A 24,602-nucleotide genomic window follows, 5' to 3' on the forward strand; every position below is an offset into this window, starting at 1 on the left:
GCACCAATTTATCCCGTACATATAAATGTAAACATTTTTTTATATATAAACATGTGTTTTAATGTTTTATTCTTTTGGCAGGCTGTTAAGGATGATACTCCTCCTATGCGAGCACAATCGTACATAAAAACTTATGCGAGGAAGGATGAAAGCTATCTAAATGACATAGTAAAAGAAAGATGTGTATGTTACTCACCTTTCATATATTGTTTTACTTATATGTGTGATAACTTATTTACGATGCATATTGGTTTGACGCACCAACATTTAATACAACATGCAAGAGAGGATGGTGATGCTAATGCCAACTGACTCTGCCGAATCGTCAATCATAACACAAGGAACGGTTCGCTGGAGACATAACAATGCGTACGTCCAGGTGTTCGGCAATAAGCCGGAGTACGCCAACAGAGTTCGGCAGGTTGGGCCAAATATTTGGCCTGTGCGGGGGTCTATACGCTCATACTATACACCATCACAATCATGTTCACAAAATCAATGGCACGCCGTCTTCCAATAAGAAATCTTTGCTTCTGAGATTGAGATAGCACTTGAGGTTAAGCAGGCACGACACGCTTCTAAGATGGAGAGAGCACTAGAGGCTGAGCGGCCACGACAAGCTTTTGAGATCGAGAGAGCACTCGAGGGTGAGTGGGCACAACACAAGTTACAAATGGATGAGGTGTTGGCAGCACAATCTTAGATTATGTTTCGTTTTAGCCAAATTGAGTCATTGTGGCACCAGTTAGTATCCGTGCTCAGAGTCTAATGATAACGCAGTACCAGACAAAAATTTCGCACATCATATGAATGTATTATTTATTGATAGCAGATCAGATAATAATTAATAATTTTTTTTTCGTGGTACGATTACGTTTGTTTAAATTCACACGTTGCTGAATGCTTGAGACTTAATATGATTCGATCATATTGTTTGCTAACTATATTTGTTTTATCATTCGTATATCCTACAAAAAATGCTGTGCAGTTACCCGATCATGAAAAATCTTGCTGACGATTGATATTGGGTAACATTTAGGTTTATTTTAGTTGGCAAATACATACTTGCCTTTTTTGTTCCGATTTTGTTATCAATCTATGACAAAAATTGATTGTATATTTTGTTTGTTGAAACCTTTGTTTTGATTGTTATGAATTTATGACATATGTTTATTGAAACTTTTGGAATGATTTTTTGGTATCAATCTATGACGAAGATTGATTGTATATTTTGTTTGTTGTAACTTTTAGTTTGATTATTATGAATCTATGTCATATATATGTTTAGTGAAACTTTTGGAATGATTTTTTGGTAGTTGTGATTGTTGATTATTGATAAAAAATTCAAATTGTTGCAATTGTGTTGATCATGGATTGATAGAATTGTAGTAGAATACAGAATTTAGATTGCTGAGTTTTGGATTGCATAATATTTTTTTTATTATTTTAAAAATGTCTTAATTATTGGCGTGTTCAGATTGACACGCCACAATATATATAGTGGCATGTCATTTTGACATGCCACTATGTGTAATAGTGGTGTGCCGAAAAGACACGCCATTAATTTATGGCGTGTCAGTCAATTGCACGCTACAAAGTTAGAAATACTGACACCCTGATTAATGGCCTTGATTAATGGCCTTGATTAATGGCCTTCTAGAAATGTCACTAATCACACGTCACTGTTGTTTAGTGGCATTTCAGGCATCCTGAAAGGCCACTAAAAGTTTGTCACAAATCACTTTAATTTTTATAATGTTTGTTTTTTGTTTTTTAAAAAAATAGGTTTATTTATTTGTTAAGTACAAGTGCTCCTAGGTGGGATATATGGTAAAGTTCAATACTTCATTTTTGAAATTTTGGCATCAAAATCTATAATCGTATTGTGCGTTTATCTTGAAAATTAGGTTAGGGGTGAAATAACCGCTTGCTAACCGCCCATAACCGCAAACCGTATAACCGCAAAACCGTTAAAACCGCCTTAAAACCGGTAACTGCCCTACAAAGGCGGTTAGCGGTTTTTACAGAGGCGGTTAACGGTTATAACCGCTAACCGTCTTTATTTTTGTATATATATATATTTATATTTTCTATAGGTGAAACAACGTCGTTTCACCTATACCCTAAAGAAAAAGAAAAAAAAAAAAAAAAAAAAAAAAAAAAAAAAAAAAAAAAAAAAAAAAAACCTAACTCCTTACTCGTCTCATTTGCCTCTCATCTAATTTCGCCTCTCTCTCTAGCTGTAACATACGCTTGAAGGAGTAACCGGGCTAATAATCCTTCGGGAAACTCTCTAGAAGGCAGCAACACGAAGCCAATTGAACCCCACTCTAGAAGGCAGTTTCCGAGAAGTCTTTGCCGAAAAGACATTACTGGAGGACTAAATCGAAGAGGTATGAGCTACGAATTGGGGAGGATGACAACACGGTTGTCCTCGCATTTGACTCCGGCCCAAGAGCACGGACTGGGCTCTGTGACATTTCAGAAAAGCGTTCGTCCGCCGACTACCAACTGGAGGGCCAAGAAAGTAGATCCGTTGGAACCCAGATCTGGTTTTGCCGAGGGCAACACAACGTTGTCTTGGTTGGTTTTTGGTATCTTGGTTGGTTTTCTTATGGAGAAAACCACCCAGATTTTGAAATGAGGGAGTGGGTTTGTGGGGTTTGGAGTATTGGTCATATCTGTAACTGATTCAAAACCCTCTAACCAGTAAGTTTTCTTCATGTTTGTCTTGGGTTTTGGTCAAATTTTTGTTTTCACCACTAGATCTGGTTGAATCGGCATCTTTGGGTGAGGTTGATTTTCAGCATTTTTGGTTTTCATTGTTGAATCTATCATGTTGGGAAAAAGAAGCGGTTACCGGTTGCCGGTTGGTGGTTATAAACTGCCAACCGCCGATTATTTCATAACCGGTAACTGTCCATGCGGTTGGCGGAGGCGGTTGGTGTTTTTCACTAACCTCCCATGCGGTTGCGGTTAGCGGTTTTGGCCAATAACCGCTAACCGCAACGGTATTTTCACCCATAAATTAGGTGGCTAAAGTCTTTAGCATTTATTTATTTATTTTTTTTTGTTCTATTGTGGTATTTATCATGATGAGATAAAAGATTTTTTTTTTTTTTAAAAAAAAATAAAATAAAATAAAAATTAACTGGTAGAGTTTGTATGAACAATATAACAAACGAGTTAATCTTTTAGGATTTGAAGGAATTAATCCTAAAAGATTATCCTATCAAAACGGCGTATAAATGCATTTTAGAGGAATATTTATTTTATTAACGTAAAATCATTTAAAAACCTTCATAAAATGTGTGACGGGGAGAGTAATTTTCTTAATTCTCTATTTGCAATAAATTACATTTTTGGTCCATGTGCTTTTGTTCTTTGTGCAAAACTGGTCCATACGTTATCAAAGATTCAAAAGTACTCTGGAAGTCCTTGCAATTTTCAAACCATCTAAAAATGGTCCATGTGGGTCCATATTACAACCAATCATCAATTGTGGCAAGGTTAATAACATATAACTTTATCCTTAAATAAGAAATAGAGAATAAAATATATATATATATATATTTTTAAAGTATTTCCTCCCAATCATCTAAGGAGTGGCTCCCTCAACAAATTAGGGGTGATTTACTACCTCTCACTTCATGGGAGATGGTTGTTTAATCCTTATGAGGAGAAGTCCTCCTCAACATATTAGGAGCGAGGGGCGGGCGACAACCTCCCTCTGAGATGAGGGTGAGGGGTGACCTTTATTTTTTATTTTATTTATTTATTTTAAAAAAATTATTATTGTTTTTATTATTTATTTTAAGGATAAAATTGTAATTTCTCAATAGGTTGAGTTATTGGCTCTGTTATGTGTTCCACGATTAGTTGTCAAACAATGACGACAGTGATCGTTTTGGGCAGTTTAAAACCCATATAGATATTCAGGGTACTTTTGATACCACATTGACCAGTTTGGTACAAGAACAAAACACATGGACCAAAAATGTGATTCTTCTCAAAAAAAAAAAAAAAAAAAAAAAAAAAAAAAAAAATCAAGAAGAAAAAGTTATTGGACCAAAACGCATGTCTAGAAGGCAAAAAGTTTTGGACTTGTGGGCATATAGAAAAAATAAAAAATAAGGTTCTGTTCTCTAAAATTAAAAAATAAAAATGAAAAATTAATAAAATTAAGATAAAGCAATACAAATGTAATGATTGAAATTCATTTTTAGAAGATTTGCATTTGAAGAAGGCTAACTTTGTTTGTTGATTTTTTTCATTCTCCCTTTTTATTTTGTTTTCAAAACAAAAATATTAACAAAAAATAAAAAAACTCACAAAACACTCAAAATTATTTTTACTTTTATGTCATTTCAAAATATTTTTTCAAAAAATAAAAAATAAAAAAAAAATTAACAAACAGAGCCGTAGGCAAGATTTTTAAAACCTATCTTTTGATAATTTCCAGAGTGATTTCTATTCCAATTTCAATTTGGCACCATTTGGAGCCAAATGAGCCAATAAATGGTTAAAGGGAATCATCTTCTGATAATTCTCTTTATCCTAATTCGTGTCTCGATTCAGTACAATCATAAGTTAAAGAATAAAGTAATATTTTTAGAAAACAATTTATTATTTTTCCTTTTTCTTAAGCTTTTTTTTCGAATGATATACGAGTCGTGTCCATGTGTGATTGGAATCTTAGCATAGCTGTAAAGGATCAAAGATATTGATAGTCAACATAGTAGTAAATTGATAATAGCCAATAATTAGATTAAAGAGGGTAGCGATGAGATAAACTAAGAATCTAATACATAAAATACACAATAATTCTTCACTTTCCCTGCGTGCAAAAATTACAAAATACAAACGGTGAGTTACCGGCACGAGAGAAAAGCAAAAGCAAAAGATCATCAGTCACATCTTTTAATCTACCCAAAAAAAGGAAAAAACAACAATCAATAAATAAATAAATAAAACCCACAAAAGAAACAACAAGTAGTAAAGTACCTTCCATATCTCCATATCTCCATATCTCACACTCCGGATTGAGATGTCATGCAATATTTAATGGTGGAATACATTTTTTTTTTTTTTTTTTTTTTAAATGAAGAGTCCAAATTGTGACAATAAAAATTAAAAAAAATAAAAGAAAAAGTGGCTTTTGGGGCTTTTTTTTTTTTTTTTTTTTTTTTTGGGTGATTGTTTGGTGTGGTTCGGAGTGGTCGGCAAATAGTGGCCAAACCACCTCCAAGCACTTAGGGTGGCTTGGTTCGGCCACCCTAAATTTGACTGAAGGGGATGGTCAAACAACTATCGAATCACCGCTTCTAAGTGGTCGAACCATCTATGAATCACCCTTTTTGGGTGGCTTAACCAAACCAAACAACACCCATTAACCATTTTTTATTTTCAGCTTTGTTGTCACGATATGAACTGCCTACAAAAAAGAATAATTTTATTTTTCACATTCATTGATCACACCACAAACATGCTGACATGATATAAGTTGAATAGCCCCTTCAAAAAAAAAAAAAAAAAAAAAAAAACTCTGTATCTTGATTGGGTTCATGATACGTTATGGATGTGTGTAATATGTATAATAAAATAGATGTAAAATATAGTATTACTTAAAAAAAAAATAAAAAAATAAAAAAATTATTGCACTTAGGCAGATATTGCATGGGATCTCTAGATTCTTAATCCCTTACACAGTTACACACACACCCCATGGGCCATGGCAGGAGACAGGCCACGCGCTTGTTCTACTTTCTGCCACGCTCTGACATACCTGCTTACGTATACATCATCTTCAAAAAAAATTCAGAAAAAGAAAAATGCAAAATTAACGAGCCTAGGGTTAAGATAACTTCACCCACCTCGCAACTCACCTGCCAACCCCAGCCTCCCGGGTGGCACGTTAGGGAGCTGCTGGCGAATCACTTCCTGGTCATGACATCAGCCAAGGATGTCATGGGGGTGAGACTTGTGCTATTCTTCTTCTCACACTCTTTCGGGGCTTTCGATACTACTTTTGTTGTAACTTGTAAGACAGCGACTTTGACGGTTGACTGTAGCGTTCAAATAATGAACGAAAGTCTTTTTAATTTTTATTTTAGTATTACCAGATATTTTAATGTAGTATTACTTTTTTACTGTTGTGATGTTTTGTCCTGGGTCGGATTGGTGATGTCGGTCCGTTTCTTTAATCATTTTAGTTGTTAAGTTGCTTTTCTGGTTCTTGTTTGCTTCCGAGGAATAAACGGTATTAAATTCGCCTCGAGCTGAGTCTAAAACAGTTTTAAGCATGATGAGATTAGGTCTTCCTGCGCTGAATTTTGAGCTCTGAAGTGAGACCAAATCAGGTCAGTCATCAGTGTCTTCAACTTCTTGCTCTGCTTGTGAGTTTTGTAGTACTGGAACATGGCCTTAAGATAGAAATTATGTTCTGGGATTGTTGTTTAGATCCAAAATTGTTTTCTTTTATACCTTTCTGAATTCTGGGTAATTGAGAACTTTGCTGTTTTCGCCAGTTTTTAGTGAAGCACGTAGGTTTTGGCGCCATTTTGCTACAAAGGATTGATTGGGAGCATGTCGTGAGGGGTGAGCACAGTTTGGTGTCTTGTTCTTCTGAATCTTATCTGAATTGAAAATGTTTAGTTTTTTCCTTTTTCATTTGATTGTGAATTGAAACGGGAGGTTGTTTTGCGATGAAATTTTAGGATTTTGAGTTCGTTGGTAGTGAATGTCGAGTTTTCGATGCAATTTAAAGGTGTTTTTTTTACTTCATGAAATCGTCTTTCTCGCTCACACACACACACACACGCGTGCGTGTGCTTATACTGAACTGAGCTTAGGTTCACTTTGCTCGAGCTGATTGAAATTGGAAGCTGCAAATCTTCCTCATATATGTGGTTCCTCTATCTTTAGAATCTAAATTTTACGAAATTGAGTTGATTTCATTTGCATAGCATTGGGTGAATTAATTATGGATCAAAGATAACAAAAGTATGATATTTTAGTCCAAAGGTGAGACAAGTAAACGGGTTTCACCAACGCGTTGGAGAACAATTCCGGTTTGCTAATTATTCTCCCTTCAGAAAGGACTTTCTAGAGAACTGTTGGATGTTAGTAAATGCTCTATTGTTTTTTTTTTTTTTTTTTTTTTCCTTTTCACTTATCTATTTCTTGGTGAGCCTACTAGTCTGATTTTTGAAACATCAATACATATTATCTCATTTACTGGACATTCTATTGGAGAAAGTTTTTGCGTTAGATTTCTGGGTGGAGAAGATGGGCAAAAGTTTAACAATTAATCTAAAAATATAGCTAAAATATCTTTCGTAGTTGGCTCATTTTGACCCTGGTTTGTCAAAAATATTGATCTATTATTTCCCCACGTTCAAGATTCATGTTAAGGCAGTGCAGTAGAGGCTTAGGAAACTTCTGCAGGATTTTCATAGGTTCACTGTGAAGAAGAGAAGCAAGGTCTAGTAACTAGCTTTGGGTTGTTGCCAACTATAGGATGTATTGTAACGTGATGTGGCTTCTAGAAATATAGACATGATGCAGAAAAGGATTTAGATCTCTAGTTCTGAGCTCAACCACCTTCAGCATTCGGTCGTTTTGAAACAAGTATGGAGGGCACCTAATGAGAGGGACTAACACATAGTAACTGCTACAAAGGGGAGACCACTGTTGCCTTTGGAAAATCATCAGTCGCGTCTGTTCCTCCTGCAAAAAAAGTATGATGTGGGTTATATCCACACAAGCGTTGCTTTCCTTCCCGCTACCTGCTTTGAACATTAATATTGCACTTATGTGATTTTCATTCTTTTATTATGAGATGCTGCAGGAGACTTAATAAAAGTTTGCCTCTCCTTCTTCTGTTTCTTGTTATTTTTCCTTACTTGTTAATCAATTTATAGGTTATGAGCTTCACGTCAACTCAACTTGTCACCTCAAGAAGGATGGGCATATACGATCCATTCCAACAAATTAGCATGTGGGAAGACACATTCAAAGGTGATAGTAGCCCAAATAAAGGTGTTTCCACAATTTTACAGGTGGATGCTAGGCTGGACAACAAGGTGAAGATACATGAAATTGAATCTCTTTGTTTTGGAATTTAGAGTTATTTTATCTGATTACCGGACATTAACAATTTCTGAATCGATTTGCTAGTCTGAATTTATTTCTCATGAATCGGGGGGACCCTCCAGCACTGATCAAGAAGAAAACAAACCTACTGATAAGGTGAAGAAATTGCACCACTTGGTCTTTCTCTCCTCCCACCCCTAAGTTTGTAGTCTTCTTCGATATATCCATGTCATCTTCTTGTTATAGATATGATACTATCATACAAAATGCATCTTATTATTATCAACTTAGGAGAGCATTTGATTGTGCATAGAATTTACATGAATGGAAGGATATACTTTTTCAAGTGCTAAACATTATTTGCTACTTTTATGGATTGCTCATCAAGAATTTGTTACTATACTTGATTCTAGTTCAATTGTGTGGTATTTCTTTGGCTAGGGCCCATGTGGGCACCCTAGTAACAACTGGTGATGCTGAGAACATAAACATTTGATTCTAGTAGGCCATTAGTTGCCTGATCAATGTTGGTCATGTTTTGCACTGTTAAAATATTGATTAAATAATTAAATTTACCTCTTCCTATTACTTTAGGCTTTTAGGACAAGTGTTGGTTTAACATGGTATCAAAGCCAAAAGTTCTAGGTTTGAACATTGACTCCGTCATTTATTTCTCATTTCAATTACATATTTTATGTGTTGGGCTTCACTTATATTAAAAGGGAGTTTGAGCCCATAGAGAGTATTAAAGTACTAATTAAATAATTAAATTTACTTCTTCCTGTTAGCTTAAGCTTTTAGGATAAATGATGGTTGAACATGCACATATATCTATGTACAGGTACAGAGACGCCTTGCACAAAATCGTGAAGCTGCTCGGAAAAGTCGTTTGCGGAAAAAGGTTAAAAGAAATATTATCTTGTAATAGCTTCATAGCTGTGACTTATCAAGCTTATTAAGTTACAATTTTTTATTTTTTATTTTTATTTTTATAGGCCTATGTTCAACAGTTAGAAACAAGCCGTTTGAAGCTGGCACAACTGGAGCAGGAACTTCAGAGAGCTAGGAAGCAGGTTAGGTGAAGTGAAGCTCACCATTTTCAGTTTACCCCCTATCATTAAATGCCTTTGCTTATTGATCATGCATCGAAATTTGGTATCCATCTAACAGCCACTGAATGCCTGATTGTAGGGTGTGTACACAGGCAGTGCGCTAGATACTAGCCATGTAGGATTTTCTGGAAATGTAAACTCAGGTTTGTAATTATAACTGCTGGTAATTACTGTTCTAGATCTTGTATTTGCCCCAGCTTATTTGTCCTTCTACTCTTCTCTTTTATATTTCATTCATGTATTTTTTATCTTATTCATTTTCAAAAACTTAAAATCTGTGGACAATTCATCTTAATTGAGTATGAGACAGTATACATTGTACAAGTTGGAGTTTAGCTAAAGAGTTTCATGCAGTGATATTCAGTTGGATTTTATGTGATAATCAAACTATGCCAGAAGTTTATATTAGTGTATCAAATGTAGAACTCTCTTTGTAGTAAATGTATATCGAAAATTTTATGATCGTATGTTGAATGCTGAAAATAAGAGTCATCCTAGTTTTCTTAGCCATTGTTTGCCCACATACTGGAGAAGTCATGTATTCTGAAACAAAGACAGCGACTCTTTAAAGATTTTCCATGAATATCATACCTGTTGACTGTGGTCAGTAACTGCCCCTAAGAGTGCCCTTTATAGTCTGTTCCATCCTTTTGGACCTAGTTTTCACTTCCTTGGATGAGACCCCAAGCTCATTTTTCCCCAGTCTTAAGTTTCTTTTACCCCAATACATAATAAAACGGGTTTTGTCAGACTGCTGAGGTAGGAATGTTGTATTGGCTTCTAAAGGGACAACACTAGCGCTAATGCTTTTAATATGGTGTTGAATCCATAGAGACAATTCCAGTCTAACCTCTAATCATCATTTCTTATATAGTTCCAGAACTTTGTACTTTTCATGAGATAATTCCCAGTTCTCTTTTGTAGCCAACTTTTTTAGAGTTTTAAGATTACAGCTTGTTATGTTCTTGAAATGGTGCCAACTGTTGATCTTGCAGGCATTGCTACATTTGAGATGGAATATGCACACTGGGTTGAAGAGCAACAAAAACAAACTTTTGAACTTAGAAGTGCATTGCAAGCTCATGTATCTGAAATAGAACTTAATATACTTGTGGAGCTTGGCTTGAACCATTATCACAATCTTTTTCGCATGAAAGCAGATGCTGCAAAGGCTGATGTCTTTTATTTACTGTCCGGGGTGTGGAGAACATCTACAGAACGTTTCTTCCTCTGGATTGGAGGATTTCGCCCGTCAGAGCTTCTAAATGTAATAAGTAATATTTAATCTCAATGCTTGAAGAATGCTAATATGTTAGTGTCAAAAATAAAATTGTTTCTGTATTTGCTGTTTCTTTTTTGGATTGACTCTATATTTACATCATCACTATTAGTTATCAGTGTGCTGGCCTTATCTTCAACCCTATAGGACGATTGCATATCTGGAAAAATTAATATCTACCTCCACATTATGGAAAAGAAGAAATGAAAGATATTCATGCACGAAGATTGCTCTTCTACATCAAGCTGTTTCGTATTTAGAACAATAGTTTTGGTTCATTTGACCATAGCTCTCATCTTTGGATCTAAGATCACTTAATTACATCGTCATGATTTGTTGTTAGATAGTGCAACCTTACTCATAAATTTTGACATGCTTATTTTATTTTAACAGGTCCTCCTGCCACAACTAGAGCCATTGACTGATCAACAAGTTCTGAGAGTATGTAACCTCCGGCAGTCATCTCAGCAAGCGGAAGATGCCCTCTCACAAGGAATGGAAAAACTCCAGCAGAGTCTGTCCCAGGGCATAGGAGCTCAATCAGTAAATGCAGGAAATTATGGGTCTCAGATGGCTGCCGCAATGGATAAGTTGGAAGCTCTTGAGGGATTTGTGATCCAGGTAATATATTACAGATTGCTGCCGTGAAGAATTTTAGTTGATCTGAGAAATTTGAAGTTCATTTAGGGCAGTTAACTCACAGGTGTTAAGAAAACTTATGTTAATTCAAAATTGGCTTCTTGAAGATGCAAGACATCATTGGGTCTTCAAATGAATACAGAACAGCCTACACTACATATTCATCCATCTATAACCTTAAAATATAGCTCAACTGGGTGATGTTTAATCATTTGAGGGAAGCAAAAGCTGTGTCAAGAATCTAATGTGTCTAGACTTTTTGTAATATTTACCATATATCTATCTGCAATGCCGTTTCAAATAAATTACCAACTTTTTCACTGAACTGTCATATGTCTATCTGCAATGCCGTTTCAAATAAATTACCGACTTTTTCACTGTACTGTCTGTTGCCCTTCTACAAAACAGGCAGATCACCTTCGGCAACAGACTCTGCAGCAAACATCTCGCATTCTAACAACCCACCAAGTAGCTCGTGGCTTGCTCGCCTTGGGGGAGTATTTCCACCGTCTCCGTGCTCTCAGTTCGCTTTGGGCTGCTCGTCCTCGCGAACCTGCCTAGAAAGTACCTCTAGAATCACCATATATATATATATATATATATAGGTTGTAGTTGCATCCCCCTCAGCTGGAAAGGGAATGAATACCGTACTTTTTGTTTTAAAACCGTTTCTCTAGTTTGATAAGGTGTAAATATATATATATGTCAAGGTTATGTTTATTAAGAAAATTTAGGAGATGTAATATTCCCTACAATGCCTGTTATAGACTATATTGTCTGCATTGTGATAATAGATAAACTTGAAATCAGTGCTTCTTGGGCAACATGTGGGCTTAGATGATTGCTGCACCATTGAAGATAATATCTTTAAGCTTGTTAGTGATGATTCCACAGCCAAGAATGTTCTCTCATGAGTGCTTAAACGGCCATGAGTAGGTAGCCGCGGGATGAAAGCCAAATCTTGGATAGAATTCACTCTTGAAAACTGGCTTATGTAATGTTCTGAAGTGTTTCATATAATTCAAGTGCAATCTTAATCTTATGTATATAAGCTCTTGAGCACTAACTCATTGCAAGGTAGTTTAGAAAAGTTTTAACTTCTTTAAAGCAGTATTAATAGTTACTGTTGATTCAATCGTAAAAAGATAATCCGCTTAGCAAAAATGAGGAATTTTTTGTTCTTTGCACGTCTCCAATAGAAACTGAACTGTGCCCTCATCAATCTTCTTTCATAATAAACCCAAAAAAAAAAAAAAAATAAATAAATTCCGTACTATTTCTCCCATCCACAGTCTTAAAGAAGAAGCTGGGGTCAGGAAATGGCAAAAGGGTAATATTGCCTATCCCAACTGTCATAGTACAGGAAGCCCAACCGTCCACAAAAATACCCGCTTCCCCCCCCCCCCCCCCCAAAAAAAAAAAAAAAAAAAGAGTAAGAATTTATTTTAAATTTTTTTCAAAAAAAATTAAAAAATTTTAGATTCAGTCAGATTCTTACATGTATGGTATCAGTCTATCAGAACTTCTTTGCACTTCCTTCACGTCTTCAACCTTGGTAGCTAAATCATGACAAATTAGTCAAATTTTTGTGAATAAAAACGAAACCCTAATTTTTGGTTCTCAATCTTTCTTTGTCCGTGCGATTTGAGCTCCAACTCAGAGGAAAAAAAACATGAGCAATCTGAGGACAATCTGTAGGCCACACACGGTCTTCTTCTCCTCCTTCGTGTGTTGCAGAGAGCGAGCTCGAGTCAGGGTTTCATTTCGAAACCCTAACTACAAGCCTCGCTTCTCCTCGCCGTCTTCGTTCGCTCCCTGGTTCGAGTCCTTGGGTTCGAATGGGACTGAGCCGTGGTTCCGTGTGAGCCAGAGGAGGACACTGGTTCGGGCGTCCAATTGGTCCGATCAGAAATCTCCCTACGACACTCTTGGTAATTCTCTTTCTTTTTTCTTTTTTTTTTTGTTAATTTTTTTCTTTAAAGGTTCTGTTGAAGAAATTATAAAGAGAAAAGCGTTTTTATTTATTCACATCTTTGCGTGACTATATATTTTTCCTTCTCAATCTCTCTGTGGATGCGTGAACAATTGAACACAAGGAGAAATTACATTGTGGAAAAAATTGAAAATTGAGACTTTATACATGTGCTTGTGATTGAGTTTAGGACAAAGTTTTCCACCAGGTCAACGAAATTCTTCAAACGCAGTCGTCTGATTTCTGTCGTAGAGGATGTGAGCATTTAATTCTCAAATATATTGTTGTCTGCTGTTGGGTGGCATGTACACACACCAACTATTAGTATGTTTGTGAATGGTTAACAAATTAGACCTCAATTTTCTTACACAGAGTTAGAAAGAGATGCTGATGAAGAGCAGATAAAGTTTGCTTACAGACGCTTGGCCAAATTTTATCATCCAGATGGTTTGTCCTTTATCATGACTTCGCTTTTTGGAATTTTAAATTTCATGGATATTCTTTGCAACTTGTTTCTATTTGTGTATTGGTGTTTGCTTAAAAGTTGGCCACTATTTCTGGACTCTGTATTGATCCAGTCATCTTTCCCTTTTCAAGTCTATGATGGTAGAGGGACTCTAGAGGAGGGGGAAACGGCTGAAGCTAGATTTATTAAGGTTCAAGCTGCTTATGAGTTGCTCATAGATGAGGAGAAGCGGAGGAAATATGATATGGACAACCGAGTCAACCCAATGAAAGTAAGATTTGTAATTTATTTGTTAGTCTCTGTGTCAGTTCATAGTTTACTTTAGGCTTCAAGATGTTAATATTCTGGGTATTATTGGGTTATGTAGATAAGGTATTTAATTTCTGTTACATGTTTTCACTTGTCATTGCATTGCTTGCTTTAGAATATTTTAATGGTTCTATTGAGTTTCATTTGTTATTTGTGCTTGGTGATTACATTTCTTAGTCTTTTGTTGATGATTCTGTATATCCTTTCTGAAATTCCTGATTGCATTTTAAACTATGGTATTAGTAGCACAATCCTACTGCCAGCCTGGTCTGTAATATGGCAACTACGCACACACTCAAAAGTATTGTATCAATTAATTTTGAGAAAGAAACAGTACTGGACGATTTCTCCACCATAAGTTAACTTTGAGAATGAGCAAACCAATGATTTATGAATTTAAATTTTTTCTTGTTTTGTGCTAAAGCCAGATGGAGCATTAAAGTTTTGTTTGTTTAGAGAGTAATCTTAATTAGATGATGCTTTTTTGTAAATTTATTAATTGTATCCTCACTTTAGCTGCTTTCCTAACGGTTTTTCCATGTTGACTTTTGTATCAGGCATCTCAAGCATGGATGGAGTGGCTTATGAAAAAGAGAAAAGCTTTTGATCAGCGGGGTGATATGGCCATGCAAGCATGGGCTGAGCAGCAGCAGCGTGAGCTAAATCTACGTGCTCGTCGTCTTTCACGTTCAAAGGTATCGAATTAAATTATATCTCCCTCAAGATTGAAAAAAAAAAAATGCTCTCATGCTCCATATTTATCTTCTAACAGCCCTTTCACCTAGATCTCTGTTCTTGTTTTGTTTGCTATGCTGATACTACACCATATTAATGTTATATATAGCTATTTTCAGGTGACATCTCAAAATAATAATCTTTATTGATTCACATTTGAAATAATAGCATCAGTGATGGTCCTTTATGTGATCTCACTTTTCACTTAAACGAGTTCTTTCATTATTGGCCACATTTTACTGCAATTCTCTCTTAAAATCTATGCTGGGATTCCAGGTTGATCCTGAAGAAGAGAGGAGAATCTTGGCTAAAGAAAAAAAGGCATCCCAGGAGTATTACTCGAACACCCTTAGGCGGCATACACTTGTCTTGAAGAAGAGGGACTTGATGCGAAAGAAAGCAGAGGAAGAGAAGAAAAAGGTTATCAGTCGGCTTTTAGCTGCAGAGGGCCTTGAGCTTGACACAGATTTCGATGATAAGGCACTGTAGGCAATTTGCTTCACCTACTGTCATCCCTCATCTTATTACTGAATACATTCTGGAATGTCTGTTGGTGATACATATATTTATTGTACAAAAAAAAAAAAAATTGTATATATTATTCCTTCCATAGTAGAAAAGAAATGAATTAGAGATGGTCGTTACACATATAAGTGCCCTCCCCACCTCTCCCTCTCCCACACGCACACAAACACACTCTTAAGAGAAGAAGGTTTATTATTCACTTTAAATTAAAGACTACAACAACTTTATTCACTATAAATTCACAGTTCTTCCAAACAAATGAGCTATTGAGAGGGTAAAATTGTTGTCCCTATAAGGTTTCTGAACACTTCGCAAGCATTGTGATTGAGGGGAGTGCTTTTACTGTCTTTCTTTTTTATTATATAAACTGTAAAAACTAAGACGAGGCAAAGAAGGAAAGCTTAGGTGAGGCAGTGAGGATCCACTATAGTCTATAAATAAATAAAAGTAAACTTTTTGGGTAAACTTATGTTGTATGTATCATCATTCTGAAGCTGTTAGGGCGACATATCATAGGTCAGGATTCTCAAGATAAGTTGAATGTCTCTCCACAAGAAGTCCTATCAGGTGATTCTCCACATCATCACCGACCTGCGTCTTGTCCCGGCGAACTGATATCTTTTCATTAGCTGTAACAACTACAACCTCCTCTTTGCGGTTTGAAAGCTCGTTTGCCACAACCATATGCATCTTGTTCTTTTTAAGAGCCATATAAGCCTTCTCTAAAAGAATTTTTGCATCTGTCTCCAGCTGTTTAGTCAAGCAGAGCAAAACGTTTCAGTCTCATGCTAAAACCCGATTTAGTAACAGAAACTTCACAATTCTACACAACAAAAAGTCAGGGAAGGTTATAAAAGGACACTCTGAAATTGCATGTATCACGGAATCATCCCTGGGGTGGAAGAGAAATAGGAGAGGGGATTGGGTACAATGAGCTGGCCATATTGCATTCAATATAGGCAGCTCATTGCACCCGATCCAAATCCAATAAATAGGCCCTCCACTTTCTTTGGGACATAGGGCGTAATCAAATACCACACTATAGTCTGTCTTTGCCTACCCTTTCATATTCTCAAGTTCAAATAACCAATAAAAGATATGAAGATAGAAACATGGAGATAAGATTTCTGTTCAAAGAAAGCGCTGAACGGACCTAAGGAAGTCCTGCAGAGATGACCCAGCCACAACTTTTTTTTTTTTTTTATTAAACAACCCTGTCACAACTTATGGACAAACAAATGATATTCTACTTCTAATATCCTTGATACATACAGGAGAAAAAATATAGAAATGTCATGCATAATATGGTTTATATCAGCAAAAACAATTTATTATTATTTTTTTTAAAATCTTTTGTCATCGTTGTAGATGCTGCTACTCATCAAATAAAGTTTTACAGGTATATTCAAACCTATAATAGTCACCTAAGTTCCAATAAACTAGTGGTAGAAAAACATCTAACCTTGAAAGATATGCAGAAGGCCATGGGAGCCCAGTCTTTCCTCAGCACCGAGAGCATCTTTGGCACTTGAACCAGTCGCATGTCCAAAGGACCAGATGCTGACTGTATCTTGTGCTCTGCCTGCAGAATTGAACCATGTAAAGTAGGCACAGACATGATATACTTTAGAAACATCTTTTACATGTCCATAGAAGGGCGGTCTTAAATTGTGGGAGCGGTTACAAGTTCCCTAGTAGAGGAACCTCTGCTATAGCAAAATGACAAAGGAACCAACAGGGTTAAGTTAAAGAAATCTGAGTTAAGTTCCTTGGCTGAAGTCAAGACTTCAAAAACAAATATGTGCTGCTCTCATGTTTCTGTGGCTATTACTACAAACATGATGCTTATACAAGAGGAATTTGAATTATATAGTCAGCCTATTTTCCAACATGCAGCTTGCCAAAAAAAAATGGTGACCTTTCTTCATGTTGTACCAATATAATATGTGTTCATAAAAGAACTGATTTTCAATCTGATTATACATGACAATATTGGGAGAATTCTTGAAACAATCCCATGCTCTACCAAGGCCAAAATAAAATCTGACTAAAGTTATCAATGGATAACTTCTGCACTCCTGCAATTTATGATTGTTAATGAAGTGTGAGATAATATTAGCAAGAAGCAAATCTTCTTTTTTTTTTTCAAGAAAAACTTCAGACATAAAAAGGAGAATAACCATGAATGAGATTGTTTTGAATAACAGAAGAAATGAAACTTGTGCTCTACACTTGAACTAGAAATTATTTTGAAGGATTTACATAATCTATTTTCCAAAATACCAAATGCAGCCAGAAGAAAAGAGTAAAATAAATTAATAATCAACATATTAAACCTTTACCATGCTCTTCCAAGGAACATAAAAGTCAGAAACTGCAGCTGCAAGATAAAACATTGCATTTGCCCCAAGACGACTCGTTGAAACTGCAATCATTTGTAGCATCTGCTCATAACATAAAGACCACTAATCAGTCCATAGGAGAGAACACATATTATGTCCAAAACCAACACACTTTAGTAACATCAAACAGAGCAGCAACAAGTTTATAGGATGGAAAATTGTCCTGTAACAAGAAGTATATATAAACTAGTTTATATTGCCTAGGCACTTCGACAACATTGTTGTACCCAAAATAAAAGGTAAAGTTACATAAGGGAAAGGGTAGCCAAATAAAAGAAGCAATTTGCACCATGAGTAGGGTTGACAATTTTTGACATGACTTGCGAATTTGATACGAATATGATACAAAATTATAAGGTTAGGGTTTAGGCTAAACGAGTTGGTGGGTTGACCAGTTTACCGATACAATTATAAATGGGTTGACGGGTCAACCCGTTTAGTTTTCGGGTCACCCGTCAACTCGCGGGTTGACCTGCCAACCCGTTTACTTTTATTTAAAAAAAAAAAAAAAGTTACTAGCCTTTTTTACTTTATTTAAAAAAAAAAAAAAAGAGTAAATATCTTAAAACAAGAGCCATGATTCCCCGGCTTCCAAGAAAAGAAAAAAGGAAAAAATCTTTAAAAATAATTTTTTTTTTTTTTTTTTTTTTTTTTTTTTTTAAAAAAAAAAAAAAAAACCCTAAAAAAATCGGGTCGGGTCGACATTCCCCGTTAACTTATTCATGTCGTGTCCAATTAATAATCATGTTGGGTTCGGGTTGGCAAGTCAAGCGAGCCGGGCCGAACCCGAACCCGACAACCCGAATTGCAAACCCGGTCCATGAGATTCAATACAATCACAATATAACAGGGGCCATAAACCAATCCGTTCGACAACCCGCTCAGTTTAGTCCAATCCGAACTCGAGCTCGATACTGTAGAAACTCGCTAGTTATTGTAGAAACCTGCTTGATTAGTAAGTGATACATACCCGACTCGCTTGACAAAACTCGATAGGGGCTCACGAGCTTAGTTCGTCAAAGCTCGACTGGCTCGTTAGCTCGTTCATATCTCTTATATATTACTAAAAATGAGTTATATAAATTTAAGCATGTATATTAGTAATTAAGTAATATATGTTATATATGTTACTTAATATTTATATATGTGTGTATTAGTTAACATACTAACTAGTTAGTTCATAAACTAACATATTATATAGTTTATTAACATATACCAAGTAAATGTAATTAACTATATGTTACTCAATATTTTTTTGTATATATATATACACTAAATAAGCATATAGTATACTAGCTAAGTAAATATTGTATTACATATTAATTATAATACTTTGATAATAGTATTTAGTATGTTAAACTAATATATTAAGTTATTAATAGTTAGCATGGAGGTTGTTCACAAACTCGGGCTTGGAATCCGCTTTGATCACACATTGAAAAATTTAATAGCCTACCTCGAGCTCTAATTGAGCCGAGCTTGTCGAGTAACTCGGCTCGTTTAGGATCGAATGTCATTCTCAATGACCTCGAGCTCGAGCTCGTCCGAGTTTTAAACGAGTCAAGCTTGAACACGCATTTTATAACTCGGCTCGAATTCGAGCTCGACTATTTAAGCTCGAATCATAAACGACTCAGTCTTGAAATCTTAAGAGAGAGGGAGGGAGGGAGGGAGGGAGGGGGAATATGATCCCAAACATTGGCACAAAAAATTATGAAATATACAGATTCATAACTAGGCACATCATTTCGCATTAAAGAAAAACAGCCAATGATCAATTGAAGCTAACCTGAAGATACTCAAATATGGTTGTAAAGGGAAGTTTTAACAGGTGGCCTTCTGCGACAGCCTGCAAGAATACAACCCCAAACTGGCTCACTGTTACGTTGTGCTAATCTTCTGCCATCACATTATAAACCAAGAGAGCTAAAAGTTGGAATACAGGGGTTAAGGGGGGAGAAAAAAAAATGCATGGATAAATATCGATAGTTCATACAGCATGATGCTCAGTGATGGCCTTCTTCACTGCTTCAGAATGTGACGGGTGCACTGAAGTATGAAACGAAATTCAGTCATCTTATCTGGAACCATCAGTGCTTCATATAATATTGATCATGAGAATTTGGCATATTAGCATTCTCAAAAAGCTGCTGGGAAAGCTACATTTAAAACCCATGAAGAAATGCTTTTCATTTAATAGTTCGTCCATGGGTTACAAGTATTAGAGCCATGTGATAACATAGGCATGCATTATACGCACAATTCATCACATTTAGGTCTTTTCTCAGGGTGCAACTGCTATCTACATATGAAAGCATAAAAGAAAAAAAATTTACTCACTTGTCATGATGTCATACATATATATTGCCTGTGGTCAAAAGAAACAAACCTCGAATATTTGACTCATCAGTGATCTCAAAACATTCAACTAAGGGATCCTCTGGAAGAGATCTGCAGTAAGGCAGGTAGGTTCCCCTGCTTAAAATGCGTACAAGATCCACCATATCGTGAGCAGACTTAAAAATTATTCTCTTCCAACCATGTAAACTTCTTTTAGTTAATGGAAAGGGTATATCATGGTAAGAAAATAATTCACCTGCGATATAAAAAGATAACTGCATATCCGGCCTTAATAAAATACCTGCAAGATAATCAACACGCCGACATTGATAACATAGCATTAAAGTTTGTAAGCTACAGACTTCCTGTTCCGTATGGTGGAATGTAACATACTCCGTGGATGCTGCTCCTCTATGGCCCGAGCTGAAGTTATCAATGTAGCGAACACACCGTTGCTCCAAAGGAACCGTGGTGCCACCAGATGTCACGCACACAACCCTCCTAGCTCTTCCATTTCCTGAAAATAATTTTCGAAACAACACATACTCAATTTACCTTATTCATCCGAGGGACCATTTTGAAAGTCGAGAATAAAAATTGCATATGTGATTAACTAGAGAGTGAATTTGCCTGACAGTGCCGAATTCCTCTCAACAAATTCCTCCAATTTTTCACTGATATCGTCCCTGTTTTTAAGAGGAGGAGCGGATTCAAAGAACGATTCGACTTCTGCATCCAGTGTTTCTTGTGGAACTCCCGGTCCATTTTTTACATCCATCGCAAAATGCCTACAGCCATTTTCTTGTCACAAAAAGAAAAAAACCCCACAATTTGATTTCACGCACACGGTCTGTAGGATTTGGTACAGGACAAAGTACATGAATATGAAATTTTCAGCATCGTATAAAAGCCACCCTCGTACTCAAAACTCAAAAGAAAGTCAACCATCACTAAACAATGCAAGGAATTGAACAAAATCTCAATCAGATACTAAAAATTTATAAACCCAACAAAAAGAAAGCGACAATTTTGAATAAGACCCATTACACATAGGATAAACGTTAACCTCACAAACGTATAACAAAGCAAATATCATGAGGCAAGTTAGAGAAAGGGGCAAACAAACCCTAGTCGTTCCAATATAAGAACACCGCGCACCGGTTAAACACGTGAATTCAACGCAGAAATTCGTTGAATGGAAACGAATTTGACATTGAAATTCAACAATATATTTGAGTTCGGAAAGGGATCCAGAGCGCTCACCTTCAAGAAACCGAACGCCTCGTGAAAAAAATGCGAGGAAAAAAGTGAGTAGGTGTCACAGTGTTGAATTGGTAGTGTGGGAGATGAAGATTTCAGCTTGTTTATATACGAAGTCCATGATTTTATTGTAAATTTTAATTCCAGGAATTAGTTAATCTATAACAAGTGAGCGTAAGGCTTTAATGGCCGTATATTCCCGCCAACATTGACGATCATGACCGGAGGATAAGATTAAGGTTTTTTTTTTTTTGTTTAATCGAGTCCATTAAAACTTTAAAGAATATAATTTTTACATATATTTTTAAAATTGTATTTAAAAATACCATATTTTAAAGATAAATATTAATTTAATACATCGAAATAAAATAATTTGAACTAGAAAAACAAAAACTTTGTACGTGAAACGAAGTGTATGATTGACGTGAGGCACCAAACCAAGTTCATCCCACTCAACTAGTTAAATAAATTCATAGAAAAGCTTGAGATTATTTATTATTTATTTATATATATTAAAAAAAAAACCCCACTTTTTCAAGTGAAAAATAAGAATGAAAATGTTAGATTTACAACACCAACACAACAAGTGTACAACAACCCATCACATGAGGGTGAGCCCTATACACTGAGACCCATCCTCATGTGAAGAATTATTGTACATTTGTTATGGAGTAATGATTCCCTACCACCTAAATATACAACTTTTCACCACCTTGTCTATGTGGCAAGGTGGTCCCCCACTTTAATTTATTTTTAAAAAATAAAAATACTTAAAAAGTAGTGGGGGACCACCTTGCCACATAAGCAAGGTGGTAAAAAATTGTATATTTAGGTGGCATTGAATCATTATTTTTTGTTATGATAGTTTAATGCATGAATCAAATTTCAAATAGGAATGCATTTAAGAAAAGGCAACAAATAACGGCAGCTGTTAAATGGCAAAAATCAATAATTACTCTAACCAAGAAATGTGGGCAGTCAGGGAGGGATGGTCATTGGTCACCATCCACCAACCACGTCTTGAAGAGCCACCTTTAATCCTTGTGATCGTGATGGGAGCGTTGAATCAATTTCTTTTATGCCTTGGAGTCTTGGACCACCTGCTTGAAGCTCAACAATTTATTTATGACGTCCAAAACAAATACATTCGTTGATGCAAGTATAGTAAAAAGAGTAATGAAAAACAATTGATATTTTTTTTAGCCGGCTCTAGAGCAAAAACTTTCAGAAAATAGATTTGAGACGAGGAAAGATCAGATTTGCTCTCTACTCTTTTACCTATTCATTTTTGCTTCCCGCTCCTACCATTTTCTTCCAATTCTGGTTTTTTTCTTTTGTTTGCAGGTGTTTTCCAACCATATCAGTAATTTTAGCTTTTCCGCTATGCATCCGTTCATCTACCTCCGTATTGTTCTGTTTATCTCTTTTATGATTGTTGTTGTTGTTTGCTGGTTGTATTTTTGTTTTGAATAAAAGTTTTATTCTCCATAACTCTGCCCTCATAGACAATTTATGAGATGAAAGTTAGTCAGGTATGAGGGGTTATCCCTCACAGCCTGGATAGTTCAATGTGAATGGTTATCTCTCACGACCTGAATAGTTTGGTGTGAGAGGTTATCTTTCACGGCCGGTTTAAATAAATTTTTATAGAATATTTGACTATCCATGTCTTAGATCTGGTTTGTTCGGAGCATGTCTACTTTTTTAACTATTTTTGCATATGGGTTAGTAGAAGATGAAAGTCATATGCAGTACTTTATTGTACGAATTTTGTTTGTATCTATGATTTTGTAACTTATAGCACGTGTTTATGATTTTGCAGAGTTTTATGCTTTGTGATGTAAGAGTTTTATGCCCGTGATCTTTGATCATGAAATACTCAAATCTTTCGTTAAAAAAAAGAAAAAAAAAAAAAAAAAAGGTAATGTTTTTGCACAATAATTGCACACACTTTATACAATAAAGCTGATATTGAAATAATTTTCACAATAACTATACACCTTTTATTCACTTAAAAAAGGTGAAAAATCACATCACCTTTTTGTACAAAGTGTATACCATTATAATTTTAATTATGACACTTTTTCTTTTTTATACTTTACATTGGAGATAGTAGAGACTAGAGAATATGAATGCAACTTGAAAGAAAAATGTATATTTAATGGCGCCTTGCTTGATATGCAAGTTATTAATATTATTTAATCATTGTTTTCAATTTCAATTGGTCCCAGTTTTGGGAAATTAATTACAAAACAGAAAAATGCTTACCGAAGAGTAGGGTTGGCAATTCTGGTCAACGGGTCAGGTTTGTGTCGACCCGGCTGATGCGATTACATAATCGGGTTCAACACATACCCGACTTGATTATTAATCGGGTCATAACTACAAACCCGAACACGACCCAATAACGAATCGGGTTACACGACACGAACACGTTTTGCAACTCTGTTAACGCCTGCCCTGCTCACTGGCCACTGCTCACCGGCACCGCCTCATCCCACAGGCCACGCGGACGAAGGACATGAGGTAGAGCAGGTTCGACTGGGCTTGGACAGTTGAATCCGAGAACCGATCCGGCGGTCGCAAATTTCGACGAATTTGCCGTGCTTGATCAACGGCATCGCCCAGTTGACCATTGAGGGTGGGTTGTAGTTGACGTTGATGGCGTGCCTGCCGCTAATGATCTCCAACAGCAAGACTGCAAGATCCTGAAGCTCAGATCCCCGCGCCCTGATCCTCGGCGCTCAAATCCCCGAAGCTCAGATCCACGGCACTTAGATCCCCTTTGCAAGATAAATCGTGAAGAAGGAGTCTGGACAGTCTCTTCACTCTTGGAGGCTTGGAGCAAATAGGCGACAGACGTGCTGCGTGAAAAAGGTGAACTGGTGAAGGCACTGAAGGGAAAAGAAAATATGCGGGTTGTGGCTAGGGTTGCCCACTTGCCCTTTTGCTGCTGTGTTTTTTGTTTTTGTTTTTTTAATCGGGTCTAATCGTGTCTGGCGGGTCAACCCGCCAGACACGATTTTAACCGGGTCATAATTGGGTTGTCCCGACCATGACCCGAATCCGATTATGATAAACTTAAACCCTATTTTCCTGTGTCAGGTTTGCGGGTCGAGTTAAAAATTTGCCAACCCTATTGAAGAGTGAAAATGTAGGAGCATCTTATTTGAAGATATTACAAACAGAAATAATTTACAAAAAATCAATTCAATTTTTTTTTTTTTTTTTCCTGTTGCCAAAGACGTGTCTGCAGATATAATTGATTCCAAAGATGTCAGATAAGGATAATGGACCACCCAAAAAGAGTTGTTTGTCTTTTGGTATAGGGATTAAAAAGGGCACTACAAGTTGTATTGAACCCGACGTGAATCGAACACGCAACCTTCTGATCTGGAGTCAGACGCGCTACCATTGCGCCACGGATCCTACTGATTATAGTACGGACAATTATATTAATTAACTAACC

At 36.1% G+C, this 24,602-nt stretch overlaps 3 protein-coding genes and 1 non-coding gene across 9 annotated transcripts; 2 read left to right on the plus strand and 2 right to left on the minus strand.

Moving 5' to 3' along the window:
• Nucleotides 1-6,201: 6,201 nt before the first annotated feature.
• On the plus strand, nt 6,202-11,948 carry LOC133853985 (transcription factor TGA3). 4 transcript variants are annotated; one of them, XM_062290021.1, is made up of 11 exons: nt 6,203-6,359; nt 6,528-6,597; nt 7,402-7,739; nt 7,923-8,084; nt 8,179-8,250; nt 8,936-8,995; nt 9,090-9,167; nt 9,286-9,349; nt 10,202-10,473; nt 10,879-11,106; nt 11,533-11,948. In XM_062290021.1, the coding sequence occupies exons 4-11, from the start codon at nt 7,926-7,928 to the stop codon at nt 11,683-11,685; spliced, it is 1,086 nt and encodes a 361-aa protein (XP_062146005.1). In that variant the 5' UTR covers nt 6,203-6,359; nt 6,528-6,597; nt 7,402-7,739; nt 7,923-7,925; the 3' UTR covers nt 11,686-11,948. The 4 variants fall into 4 exon arrangements, with proteins under 4 accessions (XP_062146008.1, XP_062146005.1, XP_062145995.1 ...); XM_062290024.1 differs by lacking the exon at nt 7,402-7,739 and having other exon boundaries at nt 6,202-6,359; nt 9,105-9,167; XM_062290011.1 differs by lacking the exon at nt 7,402-7,739.
• Nucleotides 11,949-12,614: 666 nt separating this feature from the next.
• On the plus strand, nt 12,615-15,250 carry LOC133854024 (pre-mRNA-splicing factor cwf23). Its single transcript, XM_062290049.1, has 5 exons — nt 12,615-13,055; nt 13,469-13,543; nt 13,694-13,833; nt 14,429-14,566; nt 14,883-15,250. The coding sequence occupies exons 1-5, from the start codon at nt 12,797-12,799 to the stop codon at nt 15,093-15,095; spliced, it is 825 nt and encodes a 274-aa protein (XP_062146033.1). The 5' UTR covers nt 12,615-12,796; the 3' UTR covers nt 15,096-15,250.
• A 287-nt stretch (nt 15,251-15,537) lies between these two features.
• LOC133854004 (phosphopantothenate--cysteine ligase 2-like) lies at nt 15,538-21,294 on the minus strand. Of its 3 annotated transcripts, none has more exons than XM_062290029.1 (10): nt 21,137-21,294; nt 20,504-20,661; nt 20,267-20,390; nt 20,130-20,174; nt 19,923-20,008; nt 19,530-19,582; nt 19,323-19,382; nt 17,474-17,575; nt 16,594-16,713; nt 15,538-15,881 (listed from the first exon to the last, which is right to left on the minus strand). In XM_062290029.1, the coding sequence occupies exons 2-10, from the start codon at nt 20,649-20,651 to the stop codon at nt 15,642-15,644; spliced, it is 978 nt and encodes a 325-aa protein (XP_062146013.1). In that variant the 5' UTR covers nt 20,652-20,661; nt 21,137-21,294; the 3' UTR covers nt 15,538-15,641. The 3 variants fall into 3 exon arrangements, with proteins under 3 accessions (XP_062146013.1, XP_062146023.1, XP_062146017.1); XM_062290039.1 differs by having other exon boundaries at nt 20,504-20,723; nt 21,137-21,288; XM_062290033.1 differs by having other exon boundaries at nt 20,504-20,674; nt 21,137-21,285.
• Nucleotides 21,295-24,490: 3,196 nt separating this feature from the next.
• TRNAW-CCA (transfer RNA tryptophan (anticodon CCA)) lies at nt 24,491-24,562 on the minus strand. The gene has a single exon. It is a non-coding gene; the product is annotated as a tRNA-Trp (tRNA).
• Nucleotides 24,563-24,602: the final 40 nt, after the last annotated feature.

This window comes from Alnus glutinosa, chromosome 1 (assembly GCF_958979055.1).
Source record: "Alnus glutinosa chromosome 1, dhAlnGlut1.1, whole genome shotgun sequence".
NCBI classification, from domain to species: domain Eukaryota; kingdom Viridiplantae; phylum Streptophyta; class Magnoliopsida; order Fagales; family Betulaceae; genus Alnus; species Alnus glutinosa.